Genomic DNA, 22063 nt, shown 5'->3' with positions numbered 1-22063 from the left:
TGTGTGAGTTATGACAAATTGTATCTTTCAAACATTTCCTTTTTAAAAGAAAGAGATTTTATCAGAGAGAGAGAGCAGAGTGAGAAAGAGAGCATGAGTGGGGTGGGGTAGGGGCAGAGGGAGAGGGAGAAGCAGGCTCCCTGATGAGGAGGGAGCCTGGGCTCGATCCTGGGATCACGAATCAAACCGAAGGCAGACACTTAACTGACTGAGCCACCCAGGTGCCCCTCAAGTAATTAGTCTTTTCATCTAGGTTATCAAATTTGCAGGCATTGTTATTCATAGTATTCCTTTATGTTTTTAACGTCAATAGAATCTGTAGTGATATCCTTTCTTTCATTTCTGATATTAGAAAGTAGTGTCCTCTCTTTTTTTTTTTTTTTTTCCAGTTATCCTGGCTAGAGGTATCAATTTTAGTGATCTTGTTGAAGAACCAGCTCTGGGTTTCATTGATTTTTTTCTATTGATTTTCTAGATCAATTCCATTGATTTATGCTCTGATTTTTATTATTTCCTTTCTTTTGCTTGCTTTGGATTTAATTTACTCTTCTTTTTCTAGTTTCCTAAGGTGAAAACCTAGATGATTGGTTTTAGTTCTTCTTTTCTAATACATGAATTCAATGCTATAAATTTCCCTCTAAGCACTGCTTTCAATGTACCCCACAAATTCTGAAAAACTCTACTGTCACTTTCATGAAGTTCAAAATATTTTTTCATTTCTGTGGAGATTTCTTCTTTCTCCCTCGTGTCATTTAGAAATGTATCATTTAATCTCTACATATTCAGGAATTCTCTATTATCCTTCTGTTATTAATTTCTAGTTTAGTTCCATTGTGGTCTGAGAGCAGACACTGTATGATTTCTATTCTTTCACATTTGTTAAATTGTGTTTTATGGCCCAGAATGTACTCTATCATGGTGAATCTTCCATGTGAACTTGAGAAGAATATGTATTCTGCAGTTGTTGGATGAAGTAGTCTGTAGATATCAATTATATCCAGTTGATTGATGGTGTTCTTGAGTTCAACTAGAGCCTTACTGATTTGCTGCCTGCTAGATGTGTCCATCTCTATGGGAAGGGTATTAAAGTCTCCAACTATGATAATGGATTCATCCATTTCTCTTTGTAATTCTATTAGTTTTGGCCTTATGTAGTTTGATATTCTGTTGTTAGGTGCATACACATGAAATAATGTATGTCTTTTTGGAGAACTGAGCCTTTTATCATTGTGTAATGCCTCTCTTTGTCCCTGATAATCTTCCTTGCTTTGAAGTCTGCTCTGTTTGAAATTAGTATAACTCCTGCAGCTTTCTTTTAATTAGTGCTGGCATAATGTATTTTTCTCTACCCATTTACTTTTAATCTATAGGTGTCTCAGGGCACCTGACTGGCTCAGTCAATAGAGCAGGCAACTCTTAGATCTTGGGGTTGTGAGTTCAAGCCCCACACTGGGCATACAGTGTACATTAAAGAAAAAAAAAGGACACATTATGGGGTGCCTGGCTGCTCAGTTGGTGGGGCTTGTGACTCTTGATCTCAGGGTTTTGAGTTCAAGCCCCACACTGGGTGTAGACATTACTTAAAAATAAAATCTTAAAAGAAAATCTATATGTGTCTTTATAATTAAAGTGGGTTTCTTTAAAAAGAGAGAGAACAAAAAATAGACTCTTAACTATAGAGAGCAAACTGATAGTTATTAGAGGGGAGGTAGCTGGGGGGGATGGGTGAAATAGATCATGGGGATTAAACAGTACATTTATCATGCTGAACACTGAGTAATGTATAGAACTGGTTGAATCACTATATTGTACACCTGAAACTAATATAACATTGTATGTTAACTATACTGGAATTAAAATTTAAAAACTTAATAAAAAAATAAAGTGGATTTCTTGTTGACAACATATAGTTGACAACATACACACCTCATATAATTAACAAAACAATCCTAATTCTTCCCTTCCATCTCTTTATCATTGCTGTCATTCATTTTACTTAAATATAAGCATACATAAGCATACACACACACACACATACACACACACACAGTTGACCTTTGAACAACACAGGTTTTAACTGCATAGATCCACCTACACATGGATTTTTTTTTCATAAATATAGTACAGTACTATAAATGTATTTTCTCTTGTGATTTTAACATTTTTTCTCTATCTTACTTTACTGTAAAAAATATAGTACATAATAAATATACAAAATATGTATGTGTTAATCAACTGTTTATATAATTGGTAAGGCTTCCAGTCAACAGTAGGCTATGAGTAGATAAGTTTTGGGGGAGTCAAAGTTATGCATGGATTTTCTAATATGCGAGGGTCAGTGCCCCTAACCCCCATATTTTTTAGTCAACTGTGTATCAACTGCATATATGTTTCCAAATACATTGTTGCTATTATTTTGAACAAACTGTCAACTGTCAGATGAAAAAACACAACTTTTCATTTTATCTTCATTTATTCCATCTTTTCTTTATGCAGATCCAAGTTTCTGACTTTTATTTTCCTTCCCTCTAAAGAACTTCTTTTAACATTTCTTGTAAGGCAGGTCTAATAGCAACAGATTTCCTCAATTTTTGTTTGAGGAAGTTTTTATTTCTCCTTCACTTTTGAAGGTAATTTCATAGGATACAGAATTCTAGGTTGATTTCTTTTTCTCTCAACACTTCAAATTTTCACTTCTCTCTCTTCTTGCTCACATGATTTCTGCGAAGTCAGAAGTAATTCTCATCTTTATTCCTCTATAAGTAAGGCATTTTTGTCCTCTAGATTCTGTCAAAATTTCTTCTTTATCTGGATTTTCTTTAGTTTGAATATGATATGTCTCAGTGTACTTCTTTTGGCATTTATCCTGCTTGGTGTTCTCTGAGCTTCCTAACTCTGTAGTTTGGTGTCTGACATTAATTTGGGGAAATCCTCAGTCATTATTGTTTCAAATATGTCTTCTGTTCCTTTCTCTCTTTCTTCTTCTGGTATTTCCATTACACATTTATTATATCTTTGTAGTTGCCCACAGTTCTTGGATATTCTGTTCCTTTTTTTCAGTCTTTGTGTCTTTATTCTCTTTGCTTTCCAGTTTTATAGCTTTCTATGGTTATATCTTCTAGCTCCAAAATTCTTTCCTAAGCTATGTCTAGCCTACTAATGAGCCCATCAAGGGTATTCTTCATTTCTGTTACAGCATTTTTTATTTCTAGCATTTTTTTTTTTAGTTCTTTAAGATTCCTTTTCTCTGCATACATTGTCTATCTGATCTTGCATGCTATCCACTTTATCCATTAGAGCCCCTTAGCATGTTAATCATAGTTGTTTTAAATTCCTGATCTGATAATTCCAACATAACTGCCATGTCTGGTTCTAATGCTTATGCTGTCTCTTCAAATTGTGTTTTTTGCCTTTCAGTATGCCTTTTGTTTCTTGACTGCTACACATAATGTACTGGGCAAGAAAAACTACTGTAAACAGGCCTTTAGTAATGTGGTGGTGAGGTGAGGAGGAGGGGGGGAAGATAAGTGTTCTATTATCCTATGATTATGTCTCAGTCTTTTGGTGAGCCTATGCATATGGACTGTGAATTTCTTAAGTGTTTCTCAGTTTTTTCTCCCCACCCCCCTCCTAGGTGGGGCAAGATGGCTAGAGGAGGCTAGAGTTGCATATTTTCCTACCCCCAGGTCAGTTAGGCTCTAATAATACCCAGCAGGTTAGTCTCTGGTTAACTAGTTTCTCCTAACAGTTGACCTTGTTAAGAAGAACAGAGTGCTCTGGCATATTTCAAAATGGTTTCCTTTCCACTCCTCCTACCAAGAGCATGAGGGGATTTTTCCCCAAATGCCCTGTGAGAACCTAGTTGAGGTCCTGGAGGTAAATCTCACAAAATTGTGGGAGCCCCAATGACTAGGTCCCCCTAGAATTTAATTCTCAGAGCCTCCAGCAATTCATCAATTATTGTTCAGGTTTTCCTACCTGGACTTAGTTTCTGGAGTGGTTTCCACTCATGAATCTCTAGGATTCTGGGAAGCCATGCCTCCTTGTAACCATGCCTCTCTAATCTTAGGGGAGCAGTTTGTCCTGAATTCTCCCCCTTTCTTACAGATCCAAGAAAAGTTGTTGCTTTTTCAGTTTGTTCAGCTTCTTACTTGTTGTTAGGACAGATGGCAACTGCCAAGCTCCTTACATGTGGAACTAAAATCCACCATTGAACTTTTTAAAAATGTTAACTTTTTATCCTTTTCCCCAAGATGCTTACATGAGTCCAAAGTAAAGACTCCAACAGCTAACCATGTAAAGGGTATGGCTGGAGAAGGCCAGCTGGTCCCCCAGACAATTCTATCCCTGCTAACATCAGGTGGATTATCCTCATTGCTCAGAAATTGAACCCTGCCAGAATCCCAGAGTTGACTTCATTCGGGGATACTGATTAATTCTTTAAAAACTTCTAAGAAAGACAAAGAGTATCTTAAGATGTCAACCGTTACGGTTTAATTCTTATAGGGAATCTCCCACGTCACAGTTATTTAGAAAAGAAGAGGCTCAGTGTTCATCGCTGTAGACCTCAGAACTCCCCACAATTAATTAAACAACTTTTAGACCTGATGTAATTATTACCTCCATAGTAGGTGATCCACTAAGCCTGCTTTTAAAGAATTATCAAAGGTATCTATAGGGATCTACCAATCTCATATGTTCTCCTTTTCTCATACAGAGCATTTCACTGAAAACAAGTCTGTAGCTGTCCCCAAGTAAACTGACACCACACAAAGTTGATCTCTCTAGGGGGAGGGCAAGAAATCTATTCTCCATCTATATAAGAGCCAATGGTATCCACGCATAGTCTTAAAAAATCAGAGGAGAGGGGTGCCTGGGTGGCTCAGTCAGGTAAGTGTCTGCCTTTGGCTCAGGTCATGATCTTGGGATCAAGCCCCGTGTCAGGCTCCCTGCTCAGTGGGGAGTCTGCATACGCGCCCCTCCCCCGCCATCCTGCTCGTGCACTAATAAATAAATAATCTTCAAAAAAGAATTAAAAAATCAGAGAATCAGGTTCACAACTGGCACTTATCTTGAGGATTACAGACATTTGATAACATATATTCTATTCATAAAATGCTGTATCGTTAGGGTATCCTTTAAAGGCTTATTTGAAAGCCAAGCCCTATCTAAATTTCTGTTCAGAAATCTGATACCTTAAAAAAGGTTTCTTTTCCTGATCATTTTATTTTTTTCTCTTATACACAAATTAAGTTATACTGACTCAGGAAACAGTATAGCCCTAAAACAAGACTGGAGAACTGCACATTCATCCCAGATTCGGCCCTTGTCCTTTACCTCTCTCTCACCTTGGTCCACCCCTCTGTGGGACAGAAACCATGTTTCATTGATCTTCGTATATTAAATTACCTTGTGTAGATTATGATTATTAAATTATGAACTTCCAGTACTCAAAAACTATTTTATAACTGATTAGCTTTCTTGATAAAATGTTGAAGAGCTGTTCCCAAATAAATGTGTGTTTCAGGGAAGCAAAAGATGATATTTAAAGTATTTTTTAACTTTTATTTTTACCATAACATGTAATAAGAAATACATTTTACATCATAATCATTACATATGAAAAAATGTATATATCTATCCAAAACAGAAGTTATTAGCAAAAAGGCAATTTACCCTCAATGTATCTGATACTTCTGGTTATTTTCTATTTCATTTTCTAAAATACTGTTCATCACCCACTAAAATATGTCATGACTTTCTAATGATTTGTGATCTGGAATTTGAAAAATGTTGATTTACAGAACTTCTGGAAACAAATATGGGAACAAACAATAAATAAAAAACAAGGAAAAAAAGTTGTAAAATAATGGTTACTTACTTGGTTGCTGCAAAAACAACATTAAATGGCATCTGTTGATGAAATGGAAGGAAAGGCCTGGTGGAGAAAGAAAAACACAAACGTGTGGGACTTTTACACTGTGTGCTCTCTGGGCTTTATTCCAACTCTCATATTAGTCCCTTAAAATCAGTGAGCTTGAATAACCCGTATTGCTAATCCTCAAACCTGGACAAACACAAAATCACTGGAGAGTGGGGAGATTCTTGTTTAAAATGCAAATTACCAAGTCCAGCCCAGGAGATCCAGTAGATTTAAGACAGAGCTAATGAATCTGCATTTGTAATAAACATTCCAATATTTTTCCTGCAGATGGTAAACAAATCATACTTTCAGAAGTAATGCCTTATACCTGGGCTTCAGCTGGTCATGAGCTCCCAGCAACTTCTCTAGTTCCCTGAGACATTCTGAAATTCTCAGTGATTTAGTTTTAAAAACTACCCCCAGAAAGTCTAGGAATTGAGTATACTGTGTTGAAAATTTAACATTTCTCTAAAAAGTGAGCATTATAAAACTTCTCTAAAGAGGTTGCTCACAAATAACAACGTGGGTTACAAATTTACTTTCTCAAGGAAGCTTATGTACATATGGCATCAAAACTATTTCTCTAACCACAGAAGACCTATAGGGAGACCCTTATTTTATTTTAATCTGACTACATGATTATCACATGAGTATTGATCACAAATGAAAGAAAGTGAAACTTTCGACCATATTGGTTTTGGCAACATTCACAAAAAGCCAGTGAATGTCGCCTATTGGCCACTTATAACAATTTCCCATGTGCTATACTGTCATGATGTCCCTGCTGTATCTCACTTGATTTGATGACTTCATTTTGTTCTCAAATATACATTCTTATTTACAGCTAGTACCTCTGAAGTTAGGCAGATTTAGCTGGAATCCCAGATCTGCCCCTTGCTTACTTAAGAGACTTCAAGCAATTTATTTTTCCTCTCTTCGTCTCAGCTTCCTTACTGATAAATAGGGATAATATATCTTATCCTACATTTCTGTTGTAAAAATTGATTATATAGGGGCGCCTCGCTGGCTCACTTGGTAGAGCATGCAACTCTTGATCTCAGGGTTGTGAGCTGGAGCCCCACGTTGGGTGTAGAGATTACTTAAAAATACAATCTAAAAAGAGAATTGATTATATATATAAAGCACTTAAACTGGTACCTGACACACTGCATGCACTCAAAACTGATAGCTGCTATCATTATCATAAAGACATTTTCTAATAATATCAGGGCTCATTTTCATTAGTAATTACTTCTTACCTTTCAAAATATTTATAGCGATTCCTTCCAGTAATTTCAGGATCTTCATAAGCCTCTTTAGCCATCTGAAAAGACTTATCAGTTCTAAAATGAAGCAGGAAAACATTATTAAACTCTAACATATTAGTTCCAAATATAATTTCTATTTCATATTTTTATGTCTGTAAAGTGGGAGATACACAGGGTATCTGAGACTGAGAGCAAAGTCTTCTATAACATGCATCTGACTGACCTATCTCAGACTACATAATAATTACTTTCCCTGAGCAGGAAACCGGGAGCTAACAAGGGCAAGTAAGAGTAAGAAAAGAGTAGATTTATGAAATCTCACATACAAAAATGCACTTTTAATTAATAGTACATAGGAATAATAGAGTTTTAAGAGACAACTTTTTATGTCCAGGCTGAAAGGTAGCTTTTTTCTTTTAATTCACTAGGCATGACTTATAAATAATTAAAAGAATAAAGAATTCAAGAGACTTGTCTCTGAAGGTGCTTTGGCTGCAAATCTCCAAATATATATATATATATATATTTAGATACTAGCAGAAGTGTATAGTTGCAATTTCTAAGATGGATCAAAGAAACAAATTCAGTCACCTCTACCTCTACCTTTGGTGGCAAATTGTCATTTTATATATATATATATATATATATATATATAGTATATATATATTCACTCCAAGCTTCTGAGAATATCTACTAACCCATAAACCCATAACCACTGCCCCTGAATCAGGCTTGTTTTGGCTAGGGGGTTTAAGAGAGAGAATTTGGGGTCAATTGACCTAGGTGTAACATCCCAATTATACTTTTAAAAAATACAGAATAAAAAATCTTAAGAAGAAAAATGCATTCATTAAAAACATGAGTAGCCCCCGAAGCTACCTGACACTTACATGGCAAGCGGCCCAAGGGCTTCTCTGTGTTTCTCCTCCTGTCCTTTCCATTCCCGGCGGATGAATGGTGGGACAGGGTCTGCCTTGCTCCAATACAGAGAATATCTTGGATAATGGACCAGGTTACTGAACATGCTTCTAAACCTGGGAACTTTTCTCTAAAATTAGGACAGGGAGATAGGGAGGAAAAGGACAAAATTTTACCATCAGATTTTCTAAAGCATTTTGTTATTGTAAATTTTAAATGGTACACAATAGTGTATGTAGCATAGAAAGAAGGGTAATTGTATATGCATAGAATATCTCCAGAAAGATACCCAAGAAACTGATAACAGTGGATGATTATGAGAAGGGGGATGAGGGTTAGAATTTATTTCATACTGTATATGTTTTTGTACTACTTGAATTCTTTTAACTTAACACAGGCATATATAACTTTTCCCACTGAAATAAATTAGGTTATAATGGGTCCTTTATTCACTATTAGTTAATTAATCTTCACATTGGGCCACAAGTATCAAGATGTCTTATCCCCTAGTAATCATGGCAGAGTAATTTCTGCAGAATATAAAATCCACTGGAGATCTCATGATTAGTCAATCTGATTAGTGTGGTTAGCAAAACTGGATGGTTCACGTTCATTAGGCTGCCTTAGTGATTGAATTAGACCTACCAGTCTGTTTCGAATCAGGTTAGCTTGGATATTTGCCTGCGTGTGGTCTTTCTCACTTGACACAATAAACAATGGATCTGCAAAATAAACAATAAGGTGGTATAAGGAATGGAATATATCTTGACTGAGAATAATGGCAAAATAATGTAATTTCTTATTTGGAAAACAAATTACAAGATTTAGATATTGCCTAACTCTACAGTAGCTCATTGCCCTGTTACTCTATCACAAGTGAGAGTCTGTTAGATGCAGTTCTCCTCTGTATATTCCAAAGTCAGGTTATATAGAATTGCAAGGCAAAAAGTAGGCCTGAGATGTCCTCAAGCACCAGAGCCTAAACACACCGTCTTTTCTCTCCTATGAACAAACCACTTTCTGGGTCTGGGTAGCCCAGGAAATACTCTAAGATGAGAGACCCTGTATATGCTAACTACACCCATTTACAAGTAAAAGAAATAACACATTGGGGGCACTACCTCCCATATTCAGTACAAGGGAAAGATACAAACTCTTAACAACATGTCACCTCAGAATTGATAAACATAGTAGGAAAATGTCATTCTCTAATAATAAATAAATAAAACCAGCTATAATTCACTCCTTAAATTAAGAAGGATGTTGATGATGGGACTAAGTTTTTTCTCCAAAGTTCCACAAAAGATTGCCCTGTTATTGTAAGTATGGACTTGTTAGGTATATCTTTAAAGCAATGAAGAATATTTATGATCGATTATACCATCCCTTAAAATTAAACAATATGATATTAACTTCATAAGCAACCTTCAGATAGAGACTTGATGTCCCTAGTAGATATCTTTTGAGAAACAAATACCCTGACCAACTAGTCTAGATGACTTGGCAACATATTTATTCACAGAAATTAATAATTGATATTGTGATTTATAAGTAATTTAAATTTAATTTAATTTAGATAATGTGAGTCAATTCCTAGAGTCTAAAAACTCCTCAGTTACCCAACAAAAATGATATATTGAATGCAGACATTTAATATTCTCCCAAGGTTGAAAAACTACAAGAGGCTCAGCTCTCTTTCATTCAAGAAAGATTTATTGACAGGTTACTATGTTCAAGGTGCCTGGAACATATCAAGAAAAAGATAAAGATCCCTGACTTCATGAGAGAGAGACAATAAACAACACAACAAATTAGCATATTATATAATATGTTAGAGGATAGTGTTATTTTAAAAAGTGGGGAAAGAGCAGGTAATGGAGATTGGATTGCAATTTTACACAGGGGAGTCAGGGCAGGCCAGGCCTCATTGAGGGGTGACTTTTTTTTTTTTAAGATTTTATTTATTTATTTGACAGAGAGAGAGAGGAGAGAGAAAGAGAGAGAACAAGCAGGGGGAGCAGCAGAGGGAGAGGGAGAAGCAGGCTACCTACTGAGTAGGGAGCCCAACATGGGGCTTGATCCCAGGACCCTGGGATCATGACCTGAGCCAAAGGCAGATGCTTAACCTGACTGAGCCACGTAGGTGCCCCAAGGGGTGACATTTAAGGAGACTTGCAAGTGGGGAGTTAACTATACTGTTATCTGAAAGAAAAGCATTTGAAGCAGAGGAAACAGCTAGAGCAAAGGCCCTAGGATGGCAGCATGCCTGACATGTTTGAAGAACAGCAGAGACCAACAGGATTGAAACCGAGTGAGAGAGGCAAAATATGGTAGATAAAAGGTCAGGCAAGTTACCAGGGGCCTAGATCACATGGGGCTTTGTGGACCACTGAAAAGACTTTGGCTTTTAATCTGAGTGAGGAGGGAAACCATTTCAAGATTTTGAGACAAGATGTGACAAAATCTGACTTACATTTTAAAATGTTCATTGTAGGGGCTCCTGGGTGGCTCAGGCGGTTAAGCATCCGACTCTTGGTTTCAGATCAGGTCATGATCTCAGGGTTGTGGGATTGAGCCCCGAATAGGGCTCTGCACTCAGTGTGGAGTTTGCTTGGGATTCTCTCTCTTTCCTTCTCCCCTCCCTCTCTACCCCTTTACCCCTCTGCCCACTCACTCATGTGCTCTCTCTCTCTCGAAAATAAATAAATAAAATCTTTAAAAAAAATAAAAAAATGTTCATTGTGGCTGCCCAGTGAAGGACAGACTGCATGGAAACAATGGAAAAGACAGGGAGACCTATTAGGAGGCTCATGCAGTGAGCTTAGAGAAGAAATGATGGTGGTGGCAAGAGAAGTGATGAAATGGGGCAGGATTCTAGATATATTTTTAAGGTGGGACAGAGAGGACTTAATGGATTGGAATGGTGTGTGTCAGAGAGAGAGAGAGATGAGACAATGATGGCTCCAAGATTTTTAGACTTAGCAACTAAAGTATGGGATTGGTATCAACTGACACAGGAAAGCCTGTGGTGGAGCAGGTTTGTAGGGAGAACATGAAAAGCATGCCTTAGGTGTCTATTATATGTCCAAGTGGAGAAATGAAGTAGGCAATTTGATATAAGAATCTAGAGTTTGGGAGAGAAGTCTGGACCAGTGATATGAATTTGGGAATCATCACCTTTAGATATACTCTTCTTTAGCTGCAGCACCCAAATGCACACCTATGATTCAAGTTGAGAAGTGATGGAAATTGGGCTGATTAGGAATGATGAGGCCAGATTTTATGGCCTCAAATTACAGGCTCATGAATTTGAAGGCTGAATGAATGCACCTGTTTAAAGGGACAAAGGCTATAGCTTCAACATGTCTGATATATTGGGGACAAAGGGAAATTTTTTTAAGATTTTTATTTATCTATTTGACAGAGAGAGAGAGAGAGAGCATAAGCAGGGAGCGGCAGGCAGAGGGAGAGGGAGAAGCAGAGCCGAAGGCAGATGCTTAACTGACGGAGCCATCCAGGCGTCCCCAACGGGAAATTTCTATTCATACTCTTATTTTAAGTGATTTAAAAGATGTCATTGGGTCTATGGTTCCAACTGTGCTGTTCATCTTAAATGAGTTTAGCCTGCATTTCCCCTAAATCTAAATAATAAATTATAAACTATTCTCCTCTTCTTCCCATAAGGAGTACAAAGACGTGCTATCCATAGAAACATTCCTGCCATCTAGAGAAGATAATGGCACAATACTGTATGATTTATGACTACACATTCTGCAACATATCTGTTGACAGATAGAATACAGGATGCCCAGTTAAATTTAAATTTCATATAGGCAATGAATAACTTTTTATATAAATAGATCACAAATATTGCATGGGGCCAAAAATTTATACTAAACATATAAATAAATATACTAAAATATTATTCGTTATTTATTTCAAATTCAAATTTAACTGTGCATCCTGTATTTTTACTTGCTAAATCTGACAACCTAAACAAGATAAAAAACCATAAGGTCCAAGAAATCACGCAGAAGGGCACCATACCTTAGTTCTGACCTTCCCTGTCTTGGTTCTACTTTGTCCTGGCTATACTATGCTTCCTGTCCATTAATAGCTGTGAGACTGCCTGTTTTATTGGAACAATCCAAACTTTATTTGGCCTATTTTGAGTGGGTTTCTGTTCCTTGCAAGGGACATGGAAACATTTAGCATCTCCCTGCAAAAAAGAGAGAGAGAGAGAGAGAGAGAGAGAAAGGAATACTTTTAAGAATAAAAGAGACAAGAAGCTTGGTAAATTGTTTGCCTGTCTTTACTGAAGAGGTCTATCCAATTTCCAAATTACCTTTGAAATCAACACGGTGATGTGTTTACAGTTTACTAGACTTATTTTACAGGATAAAACCAAGAATGGATAAAGAAAACCACTGGCCATAAAATGTAAGCAACCATTACATAGCCCCTATACCAAGAAATGAGTAACCTGTGGATTCCCATCCAAAGATGATCCTGGGAATCTTAGAGATACCACATGGTTAAAAGCAATGCAAGGTTCAGGTGAAGAGCATGGGACTGATGAGGGCAAAATTAGAAAAAATCATGTTTAACTGATTAAAATTCTTTTAATAGTAAATTCAAAATTCACTAAACATTTATGAAGTACCTTGCATATGTACCAACACTGGAATAGGTGCTAAGAAGGCTGAAAAACTGTATAAAACAAGTACCTAAAGAACTCAAGAAACTTAAGGTCCAGTAAAAGAGACAGAACACAAACGGACAAGCAGGGCATTAAAACAAACTGGGCCTGTCTTTATGGACCCAAAAGAATCCAGTGGACCTAGTTTATAAGCAATGCTTTGATGAGTAACAGTAAGTTTTTTAAAAAAAGAGAAAAACTAGAAACAAAGGTGAGATAAACTGCTACTCCTTTATCTACAAAGCCAAATTTGGAGTTGCCCGGAGAATGGGGGCGGGAAGGTCATTTTTGTCGGGCACTTTACACAGTTTGAACGTGGGAATCTCCAAGCCTGCAAATCATTACATACTTTTCTGGATAGCAAAACACCGGAAACAGGTTTCGGGAAGATTGCTTAAGGCTGTGCAAATTATCAGGAAAAGGTGGTAACAGGTGGCGAGCAGTAAGGGGATCCGCGCGGTGCTCCGAGACTCTGAGCGCACCTGGGGCTTCCGACGCGCCCGGAGAGCGCCGCCACCTGCGGAGCTCGGAGCTGCTCCCACCCAACAAAGGATAACCGCGGACAAGGGATCCGTCCTGAGGCTCATCTTCCGCTCACCGGGCCCCTGGCCCGGTCCCACCGTCCCGAAGCCCACCCAGCCCAGGAGTCAATACCTCAGGAGGGAGGTCTGGTGCCACCCTTACCGTACAGAAAATCATACTGTCGATTGGAGGAGACTTTGCCCCAGGCCCCCGACCTGATCCCGCACCGGGTCTGAGACACCTGCGGGTTGGCCTGGGGCTCCTCGATAGTCACCACATGGCTCATGGTGTCGCCTCTTCCCTCCGGCCAGCCGGGGACCAACGAGGGACGCCTAGCTGCTGTGTGCACGGTCGCTATGGTAACCTCCTCCTCAGCGCCGAGATAAGGGGCGGGGCGAGGAGCAGGAGGGGAAGGGCGGGGCGAATACATGGGGCGGGGCTAGAAACGGAAGGGGCGGGGCTGTCATGGGACAGGACAAGTAGGGTCAGGAAGAGTTAGGGGTGGTGCTAGGCGCTGGAGAGGAAGAATAGGGGAAAAAAAGATTCGTCCAGGTGCGTGAGCGGCGTGTGGGGCTCGGAGGGAAGAAAGATTGAAAAGAAGGGCAGGCTTGAGGAGGGGAGGCCGCCGGGTTGGGGAAATATGTCCTCGCTTCCCACTATGCTCCCAAAACTGCCGTGAGCCCTCAACCGCCCCCCCTGGGTCATCTCCCGGAGAGCCGGAATCTGCTGCTCAAATCCAGCAGCGATTCGGCAATTACAGTTCACAACTCTCGGAAAGCCCTGGGAAATCTGAGAATCTCCTAGAATAGTTCGGGTCTTTCATTTCGGACATCCCCTTTCCGCGGGACTTCTGCTTTTTAAAACTATTAAGGAAAATTTTAAACATAGGCAAAAGTGAATCCACTTTTAATAACCCTCACGTACCCGTCACCAAGAATCAACAATTAACATTTTGCCAATCTAGTTTCATCCCCTCCCCCGCTCCGTGCTTGAGTATTTTGAAACTAATCCCAGACATTATTTTACCCTTAAATTAATGTGCATCTCAAACTGATACGGATTTTTTTAACTTCACCATTATCACATCTAATTAATAATTCCTTCATGTCATCTAATAGTGCATGTTCAAATTAACCTGGTTAAAGCCAAAATGTCATTTAATAGTTGTTTTTTTCCTATCAAAAGATCAAAAAAAAAATCTTCACATTGCATTTTGGTATAGCTCTTAAGCCTTGTAACAGTAGATTTCTAATACTTTAATGATTTTCTTTATTAGCTGGGATTCTATAAAAAAAAAACTTTGGGGGGGGCCTGGGTGGCTCAGTTGGTTAAGGGTCTGCCTTCAGCTCAAGTCATGATCCTGGAGTCCTGGGATCAAGTTCCCCGTTGGACTCCCTGCTCAAGGAGGAGTCTGCTTCTCCCTCTGCCCCTCACCCTGATTATGCTCTCTCTCTCAAATAAATAAAATCTTTAAAAAAAAAAAAAAACAATTTTCACCAACTCATTGGTTATCCTGAAATACCGGGATCCTAGAAGAAAGACTGGATAAATGCTGTGGTTTTTCACTTTATTATAAAATTTCAGAGAAATGAGTTGGTGCCCTAGCAACCTCCAGTGTTGGCCGGTAAGATTTTGTTTGTTTAGTATCATTAGGAATGCATACATTTTACAAATCTGATGTGTCTTAATCCATTATTATTTATGATACTCAAATGATCCTCTTAGGCTAGTGGCACACCTTAGAGCTGACTTCTTTGTCCTTTTGATGTGATCCGTAGACACTTATTGAATAAGCCTCCTGGCATGCCGTCCATCTTTCCATACATACTCCTGGTTTTGTTTACTCCTAAACTTCTTGGGGGTTTTGCAAACCAGCTATATGCTTTGTCACTCCCAAGCCCTTGCTCAAGCTGATTCCTTTGCCTAAAATGCCTTTTCCTATTTATGCACCCCAAATAATTTAGGTATCTTTGAAGACTCAGTGCTAACTTTACTACCATTATGTAGTTTTCCTCAAATCCCCCAAAAAGAGTGAGGCTTCATTCTTTCTTCCAACACTATAATAGTACCAATAGCATGGACCACCTTGAATTGTAATTGTTTGCAACTCTGCTCCACACAACTGTGAGTTCATTGTGGGCACAGGCCTTCACATGATCATTTTATATCTCTGAAGTTCCTGATAAATGAAAACTTAATAAAATGATTCCTAAATTAATAAATATATCCATTTATTAAACAAATTTACTATCTACTATAAAATAGGTGAAGATTCTGAGATAATTTGTACAGCTTACTGAATGATGGAGAAAACAGACACAGAAACAAAATACAATGTTATAATGGTATGATAATATTTGTCTGTGGGCATAGCTACATTTCCCACTTTCTGTCCCTTCTTCCCAGAATGTTCCTCATCCCTGTCCCCCATCTTCTCACTGCTGACTCTTCATCATTTGAGTTCTCAGCCAAAATCTCCCCTCTTCAGAAAGACTTCTCCTCACTGAATCACATTATCTTCAGTAGCCAACAGCCAGCCCCCTCCATAAATATATTGGAAGACATTAACCAACAGAATATGTCAAATGCAATGAGATATATGTGACTATGATTGTCTTAGGTAGACCGTACAGGCCATTTTACTGGAGTTGCTTACTGTCTCCCTTGCTTGGAGGAAGCATGTGGCCATGTTGGGGAACCCCACGTAACAAGCTTCTTGAAGCTGAGGGCAACCTCCAACCCACAGCAAGAAACCAAAACCTTCAATCCTACAACTCAAGAAACTGAACTCTGCCAACAACCTGAGTGAGATTAAAACCATATCCTTCCTCATTAGAACGTCAGATAAGATCACAGTCTCACCCAATATCTTGATTGCAGTCTTGTGAGACCCTAATCAGTGGAACTACTTAAGCCACACCTAGATTCCTAACTAAAAACGGAGCTAATAAACGTATATTACCACTAGGTTTTTGGTAATGCTATACAGCAAGAAATAATGTGCAGTCTTTATGAAATTACATTGTGTCTTGTGGTTTACTTGTAACTTTGATATTGTAGAGGAGTGCTAGTTAATTAAAAAAATCATTAAAGTTAAAGTTATACTTTGCCATGTTGGAAGACAGTTGGCCATGTTCTGCTTGCCTTGTAAGGGGGATACTGTCTGCCCTTGTTCCTTTGTGTAGGAAACAACCTTGGACAATAGAGATAGTGTGCATTTCTAGAGCAAAGGGCAGGTTTGCTTAGAGCCTTAGAAGTCAGTCTCCTGGGTGCCTGGGTGGCTCAGTCGGTTAAGCGTCTGCCTTTGGCTCAGGTCATACGCCAGAGTCCCGGGATTGAGCCCTGCATCTGGCTCCCCGCTCAGTGGGGAGTCTGCTTCTCCTTCTGCCCCTCACCTCACTCATGCTCCCGCTCTCTCACACTTTCTCTCTCAAATAAATGAAAACCTTTAAAAAGAAAAAAAAGTCAGTCTCCCTTTGAGCAAAGGGCAGACATTCTTACCACCCATTATTAAAGATTTGGGTTTCCTAAGCTCACTATATTTTTTTCCAGTAATGCAACCCAATATGTATGCAGATGTCATTTGGCCTTCTTCACATCACCCTGTGGGAATTGGGGCTCAGCAAACTGACACAAAAATGCTGATATATTGCTGCTACGGCTGTAAGTAATAAATTACCTTTATCTCTGACCTAGCAGTTTGCTGGCTTCTACTAGCATTCATGGGACTGTGGTAGGCAAATAGGGTAAAGTTTCAAACCCTTCAGAGTTCTTAAAAAGCTATAGAGCATAATATATAGTACATATTTACCTGTGGAATTTGCAGGCAGAAATGTAAATACTGTACAAAATTACCTCTAAACTTATTAACTAGGGAAGTGAGAATTCAAGCCTTGTAATTCTTCTCTCTCAGCATATGGTGTCACTCCTCTACCAACATCCACTTCCTACCCTTAAGTGGTAAAGTCTCCACACCTGGAATTTGTTAGGCATGAAAAATAGCTAAGTACTTTCATCATGGTGGGATTTTAGAAAGTATTTCCTTAATTGTTGCTTGTTACATTACCAGGGCTGCCAACCACAGAATGATTGCTTGGTGCCATTCATAGGTAATGCTTCCATTCAGTACCACACAATAACATATTCACTCTACTATAAAAAAGTCCGTTAGACTCACCATTTCAACTCTTGCTGCCTATTAATATAGCAATTACAATAGCAATAGTGAAGAGCCCCACGGGCTTAAAATAGTAAAATATTGTTGGTTAGAATCAGAATTGGGAAGCAAGAACTTGATATGAAAGGCACTAATCAAACCAACCTCAGAGTTGCCTCTGTAAAACAGATGGTTGAATCTAATCCTTTATTATTTAGTCTCCACACACCACCTACTCTCAATTTAATCTCCAGTTACAGCTCTAAAATTGTCGTGTTTTTCTTGGGGGAAGTGGGTTTTTGAGATTTTTCTTGGGGGAGAATGGGAAACGCTAAATGTCATTGTGTTATACTCCTATTTTGCCTTTAAGACTAAGGCCATCCTATTGCTGGGTGAACTGGGGAGACCCTGGTTCTTGAGCCACCGACCCAGCCAGACCTGAAGGAGTTGCCGAAGGTTCTTGGTCTTGTCACGAGGAGGAATTCAAGGACAGACATGCAGCACAGTGGATGAGTAACAGAAGCGGGAAGTTTATTAAAGTAAAAAGTACCCTGTGGAGATGTGAGAGCAAGAATGATAGCAAGAACAATGTGTGCCGTGGGGGTTTCGGTTTCTAGCTTTTATTGACCGTTATTAACTAAGAGGCAAAATGTTTATTACTTGGGGTGGGAAGCAGTGTTTTACACTTTTTCTTCCTAATTTGGTCAGGGTTTCCTGTCATAGCATCCACCATCTCAGGCCTGTTTGGTTAGATCTGGCTTCTTGTGGAGTGCTGCCAGGACAGGCCTCTGACTTTCCCAATAGCTGGCCATGACTTCCTCAGTCCTGGCCTCCAGGTATCCAGTTAGAACCTAACTAACTGCCTACTCTAACAACAACCCCACAAGTCTAACAACATTTAGACTGAGTAAGAAAAGTAAAGAATGATGTTTATGTTAAAACCAATCATTAACCTTAAAGCTTACCTCTTCATAAATTAAAAGGCAGAAGAAAAAGCAACCTACATGTGTAGGGTAACTGTACCGTTCTTTTTTTTTTTTTTAAAGATTTTACTTATTCATTTGAGACACAGAGATACAGAGAGAGAGAGAGAGAGCATGAGCAGGGGGAGAGGGAGAAGCAGGCTCCCCACCGAGCCAGGAGCCCAATGTGGGACTCGATCCCAGGACCCTGGGATCATGACCTGAGCCGAAGGCAGATGCTTAACCATCTGAGCCACCCAGGTGCCCCTAACTACCATTCTGAAACAAGAGGAGAAGTAAGTAGCTGGATATGAATAACATAAATATTTCATTTTGGAAAGGATTATCTTTTGGTCTTTTTTTCAAGGGCAGGAGAATATTCCATCCCGAAGAAGCAGTTGTTGGAAGGGTTTAAAGCATCACAGTTGCTCAATTGATGAATCACTGAACTCTGCCCCTGAAACTAATAATACACTGTATGTTAAGTAATTGAATTTAAATAAAATAAAGTAAAATTTTTTTAAAAAAGAGTCACAGTGCTCAGGGAGGAAACTAAGAGCTTGCTAATATGTGGAACACAGCCTGTTAAAGGAAGTGGGGACAGGGCAAGAAGGGGCTGCTACCCAACTTCTTTGCCCGAGGCCTGCCAATACTAGCTTACCCTGAGGAAATCACAGAGTGTTGTCACTGCAGTACATTTTCTTCACTGAAGCAAGGAAGGAGAGTGGGCAAGAAAAATCTTTTCTCAATTGCTGAAACTGTTAACAGCATTTTGGTCTATAATCCACATCTACATGGTTCTCTTAACTCCCTAAATTCTCCCAGATATTTCTTTCTCTTTTCTTCCTTGTTGATTTCCTAGACACAAAAGTTCAGTAGCACATTAGAGATCAATGATTAATTTAAAAATAAGAAATATTCACCTTGCATTTAGACAAATTAAGTGGGATAGTAGATTGAGCACAGACCTTAGAAGGAGATGATGTTGAGTCTCATGCCTACCACTTACGAGTTATGTGACCTTGAACAAACAAATCATGTCCATCTCTCAATGTTCTCATCAATAATGTAAATAGTAAGCTCAACTGCTGTGAAGATCAAATGATGGTTCACAAACTCATCGTGTATGGAAGACGTTACAGCTGAAGATTATGCTGCCATTTCAACTGCTTATACATTTTAAGTGGGCCCATCTTACAAATCTGGCTTCTCTATTAAGAATTATCAGTGCCAATATGAGAGTTATTGGACAATACTAGAGGGAAAAATCAGTTCAAACAACATTTTCTTTTTGTCTCTCTCCTTATTTAAGATAGATCTATGGGAAAAAATACTTGAAGATTCTTTGTAGCAACAGGGCAAAATAAAGCTTTCTTTGGAATAATTTGCCTGAATAAAACTTTATGCTGTGTCTACCATCTGCTAACTACTGTTGGGGCACCAAAATGAGTATGACAAGATCACAGCACATCATCTACAAATTCACAATATGTCTTTATAACAAAATGATTATTTTTACTTAAAAGCAAGGACACGGCTAAAGCTCTTAGAATAAAACTTACCTTGTTTAACACCACCTACAAGGGTAATGAAAGAGGACATCAAAATAATTAAATTCAATTATTACCCCACGAAGCAGTGTTTTCCAAATTGCATTTAGTGGGATGCTACCAGCATAGTTTTCCTTGTTTTTCACGTGTGGATAATTGCCTTCTTTATCCTGCTCTGTGCATGACACACTGTCATCATTGGTCCCTGAAAGATCACTTTGTTTATTTGCATTTATTCCCATTCTCTTCCCCCACTTACCTTCCTTCATAAACAACCATTCTGTTTAAAGCAAGTCTTTTTACATATATGCCTTCTTGTGTGTATTTTTGGGTTTTGTACCCCTTCTTTAAATTTATGTAAATGGTATTGGGATATGTATCTATTCTCTTTCTTACTTTTTTCACTACCCACACTCTTTTAAAAATGTGTCCATGTTACTTTGTATATGCTGTCAAGGTCTTCTAGTATGTGCCTAGTACACTACATTTCCCTGTCCACCCCCGCAGTGATGAATGCCCACATTGCCTCCAATTCTCTGCCCCATAAACATGCTGTGACAATTATCCCCATATATGTTTCCTTATGGACTTGCTGAGGAAGTCTTTGGAATACAGATCCAGAAACAGAATTGCTGAGTCACAGAATATGCATCTACTCTTAAATTAACTGGATACCGCCTAACTTCCCTCCAAAATGGCAGGACCATTCCACATTCCCAACAGTAACCTGGAAGGATTCCTACATCCTTACAGGGACTTGGCATTATTCAGCTTTCTAATTTTTGTCAGTCTAATGGGTCTAAAGTGATACTTCACTGTTGTTTTATTCTCCATATCTATGATTCATACTTGTTTGGAATAGCTCTTTTTATAAGTGCTGGCCTCAGTTTTTCTCTTCTATATATTCTACATATCCTCTTGCAGTAAGTAGGCAAACAAAAAAGTTGCTTGAACATTTCTGCTTCTAATACTGTCTGTTCATAACCCTTTTCCATTTCTCTATTGAGGTTGCTATTCTCTTATTGTTACTTTCTATATGTTCCTTAAATATTCTAGACATCAATCCCTTGTTGGATTTAGATATTTCAAGTATCTTTGACCAATTCATCATCTATGTGTTAACTTTGTCTATAGTTTCTATTAAAAGATAAACTGAGGTATAATAAAAATTTAAGAGTTTGTTTGAACAAGAATTGGTACAAATTGGGCAGCAGAAACGGTTAGGAACACTCACTCCACTGACAGGAGCTCAGAGAGAAGGCGGAAGAAAAGTAAACAAATTATTGACTGGCTACAGCTTAAACTTGAGTTGGCTGTTTGTGAATGGTTGTCCTTAGCATTTTGATTTTGTAACCTTGAGGTATTTATAGGCTTAATTTTTGGTTTGCTTAATGTAGGCCACTGCAGCATTAGGGCTACATCAGTCTGATGGCTTCTTTAATTAATTTAACATGTCCTACGGAAAACATCAAGCCTTTGTTTTGATGTAATTAACTTCATCTTTTTTTTTTTCTTTTACTGATGATGAGAGAAAAACTCTCTAAAGGCCTGATATATAAGGGAAGCCATTTTAGATTTCTTCCTAAGTTAGCATGACTGTACATAAACTTTGTTCAAAACAAAGGCCTGACTTATGGCCTGCCATACATGCATTGTACGTGTGCTTGTGTAGCCTAAGGAAAGGTAGCCTAAAGGAAAAACCCTCTTGTCCTTGAGATATCAATCAACATTCCTGTTCCCTGCATTCCTTTACAATAAAACTCGTCATTCCTGCCTATATGCTAACCTGTAATCTTTTGAGCTTTTACAAGATGTAAAAAAGTATGTAACTGTAAAAACTGTTCATTCTCCACAGTACTTTCTTCCCTGTGAAGAGTGTGTTTCATGGGCAGCTGTTTTAACTTGGGCTCAAATAAAACTCTCTTTACTTTTAGAGATTCTAAATGGTTTGTTCAATTTGTGTTGACACAATCTGTGCTTTTGAAATGTTGTCAAATAGGTTGTACCTCCCTTCTCAGTATAAAGATAACCTCCACCAACTTTACATTAATGTATTTTGGGGTCC

The 22063-nt window shown here is 38.5% G+C and overlaps 1 protein-coding gene and 1 long non-coding RNA gene across 4 annotated transcripts in view; one reads left to right on the top strand and one right to left on the bottom strand.

Moving 5' to 3' along the window:
• The window catches only part of CFAP91 (cilia and flagella associated protein 91), a 95822-nt gene extending 82108 nt beyond the window's left edge, over window positions 1-13714 (bottom strand). For 2 of the 3 annotated variants that reach the window (XM_036111761.2, XM_078066408.1), the window contains exons 1-5: window positions 13493-13714; window positions 8755-8831; window positions 8082-8239; window positions 7183-7266; window positions 5882-5938 (exon numbers count right to left, since the gene is read on the bottom strand). In XM_036111761.2, coding sequence (XP_035967654.1) covers window positions 5882-5938; window positions 7183-7266; window positions 8082-8239; window positions 8755-8831; window positions 13493-13616 — 500 coding nt within the window. In that variant the 5' untranslated portion in view covers window positions 13617-13714. Of the gene's footprint in view, window positions 1-5881; window positions 5939-7182; window positions 7267-8081; window positions 8240-8754; window positions 8832-12156; window positions 12329-13492 lie in introns of all 3 variants that reach the window. The other variant, XM_036111765.2, reaches the window with a different exon arrangement.
• Window positions 13715-13828: 114 nt separating this feature from the next.
• On the top strand, window positions 13829-21931 carry LOC118547989 (uncharacterized). The gene is made up of 3 exons (XR_004923377.2): window positions 13829-13882; window positions 16883-16993; window positions 17857-21931. It is a non-coding gene; the product is annotated as an uncharacterized LOC118547989 (long non-coding RNA).
• Window positions 21932-22063: the final 132 nt, after the last annotated feature.

The sequence above is a fragment of the Halichoerus grypus genome, chromosome 1 (assembly GCF_964656455.1).
Source record: "Halichoerus grypus chromosome 1, mHalGry1.hap1.1, whole genome shotgun sequence".
In the NCBI taxonomy this organism is placed as follows: domain Eukaryota; kingdom Metazoa; phylum Chordata; class Mammalia; order Carnivora; family Phocidae; genus Halichoerus; species Halichoerus grypus.
This window is presented reverse-complemented; position numbering and strand designations above follow the sequence as displayed.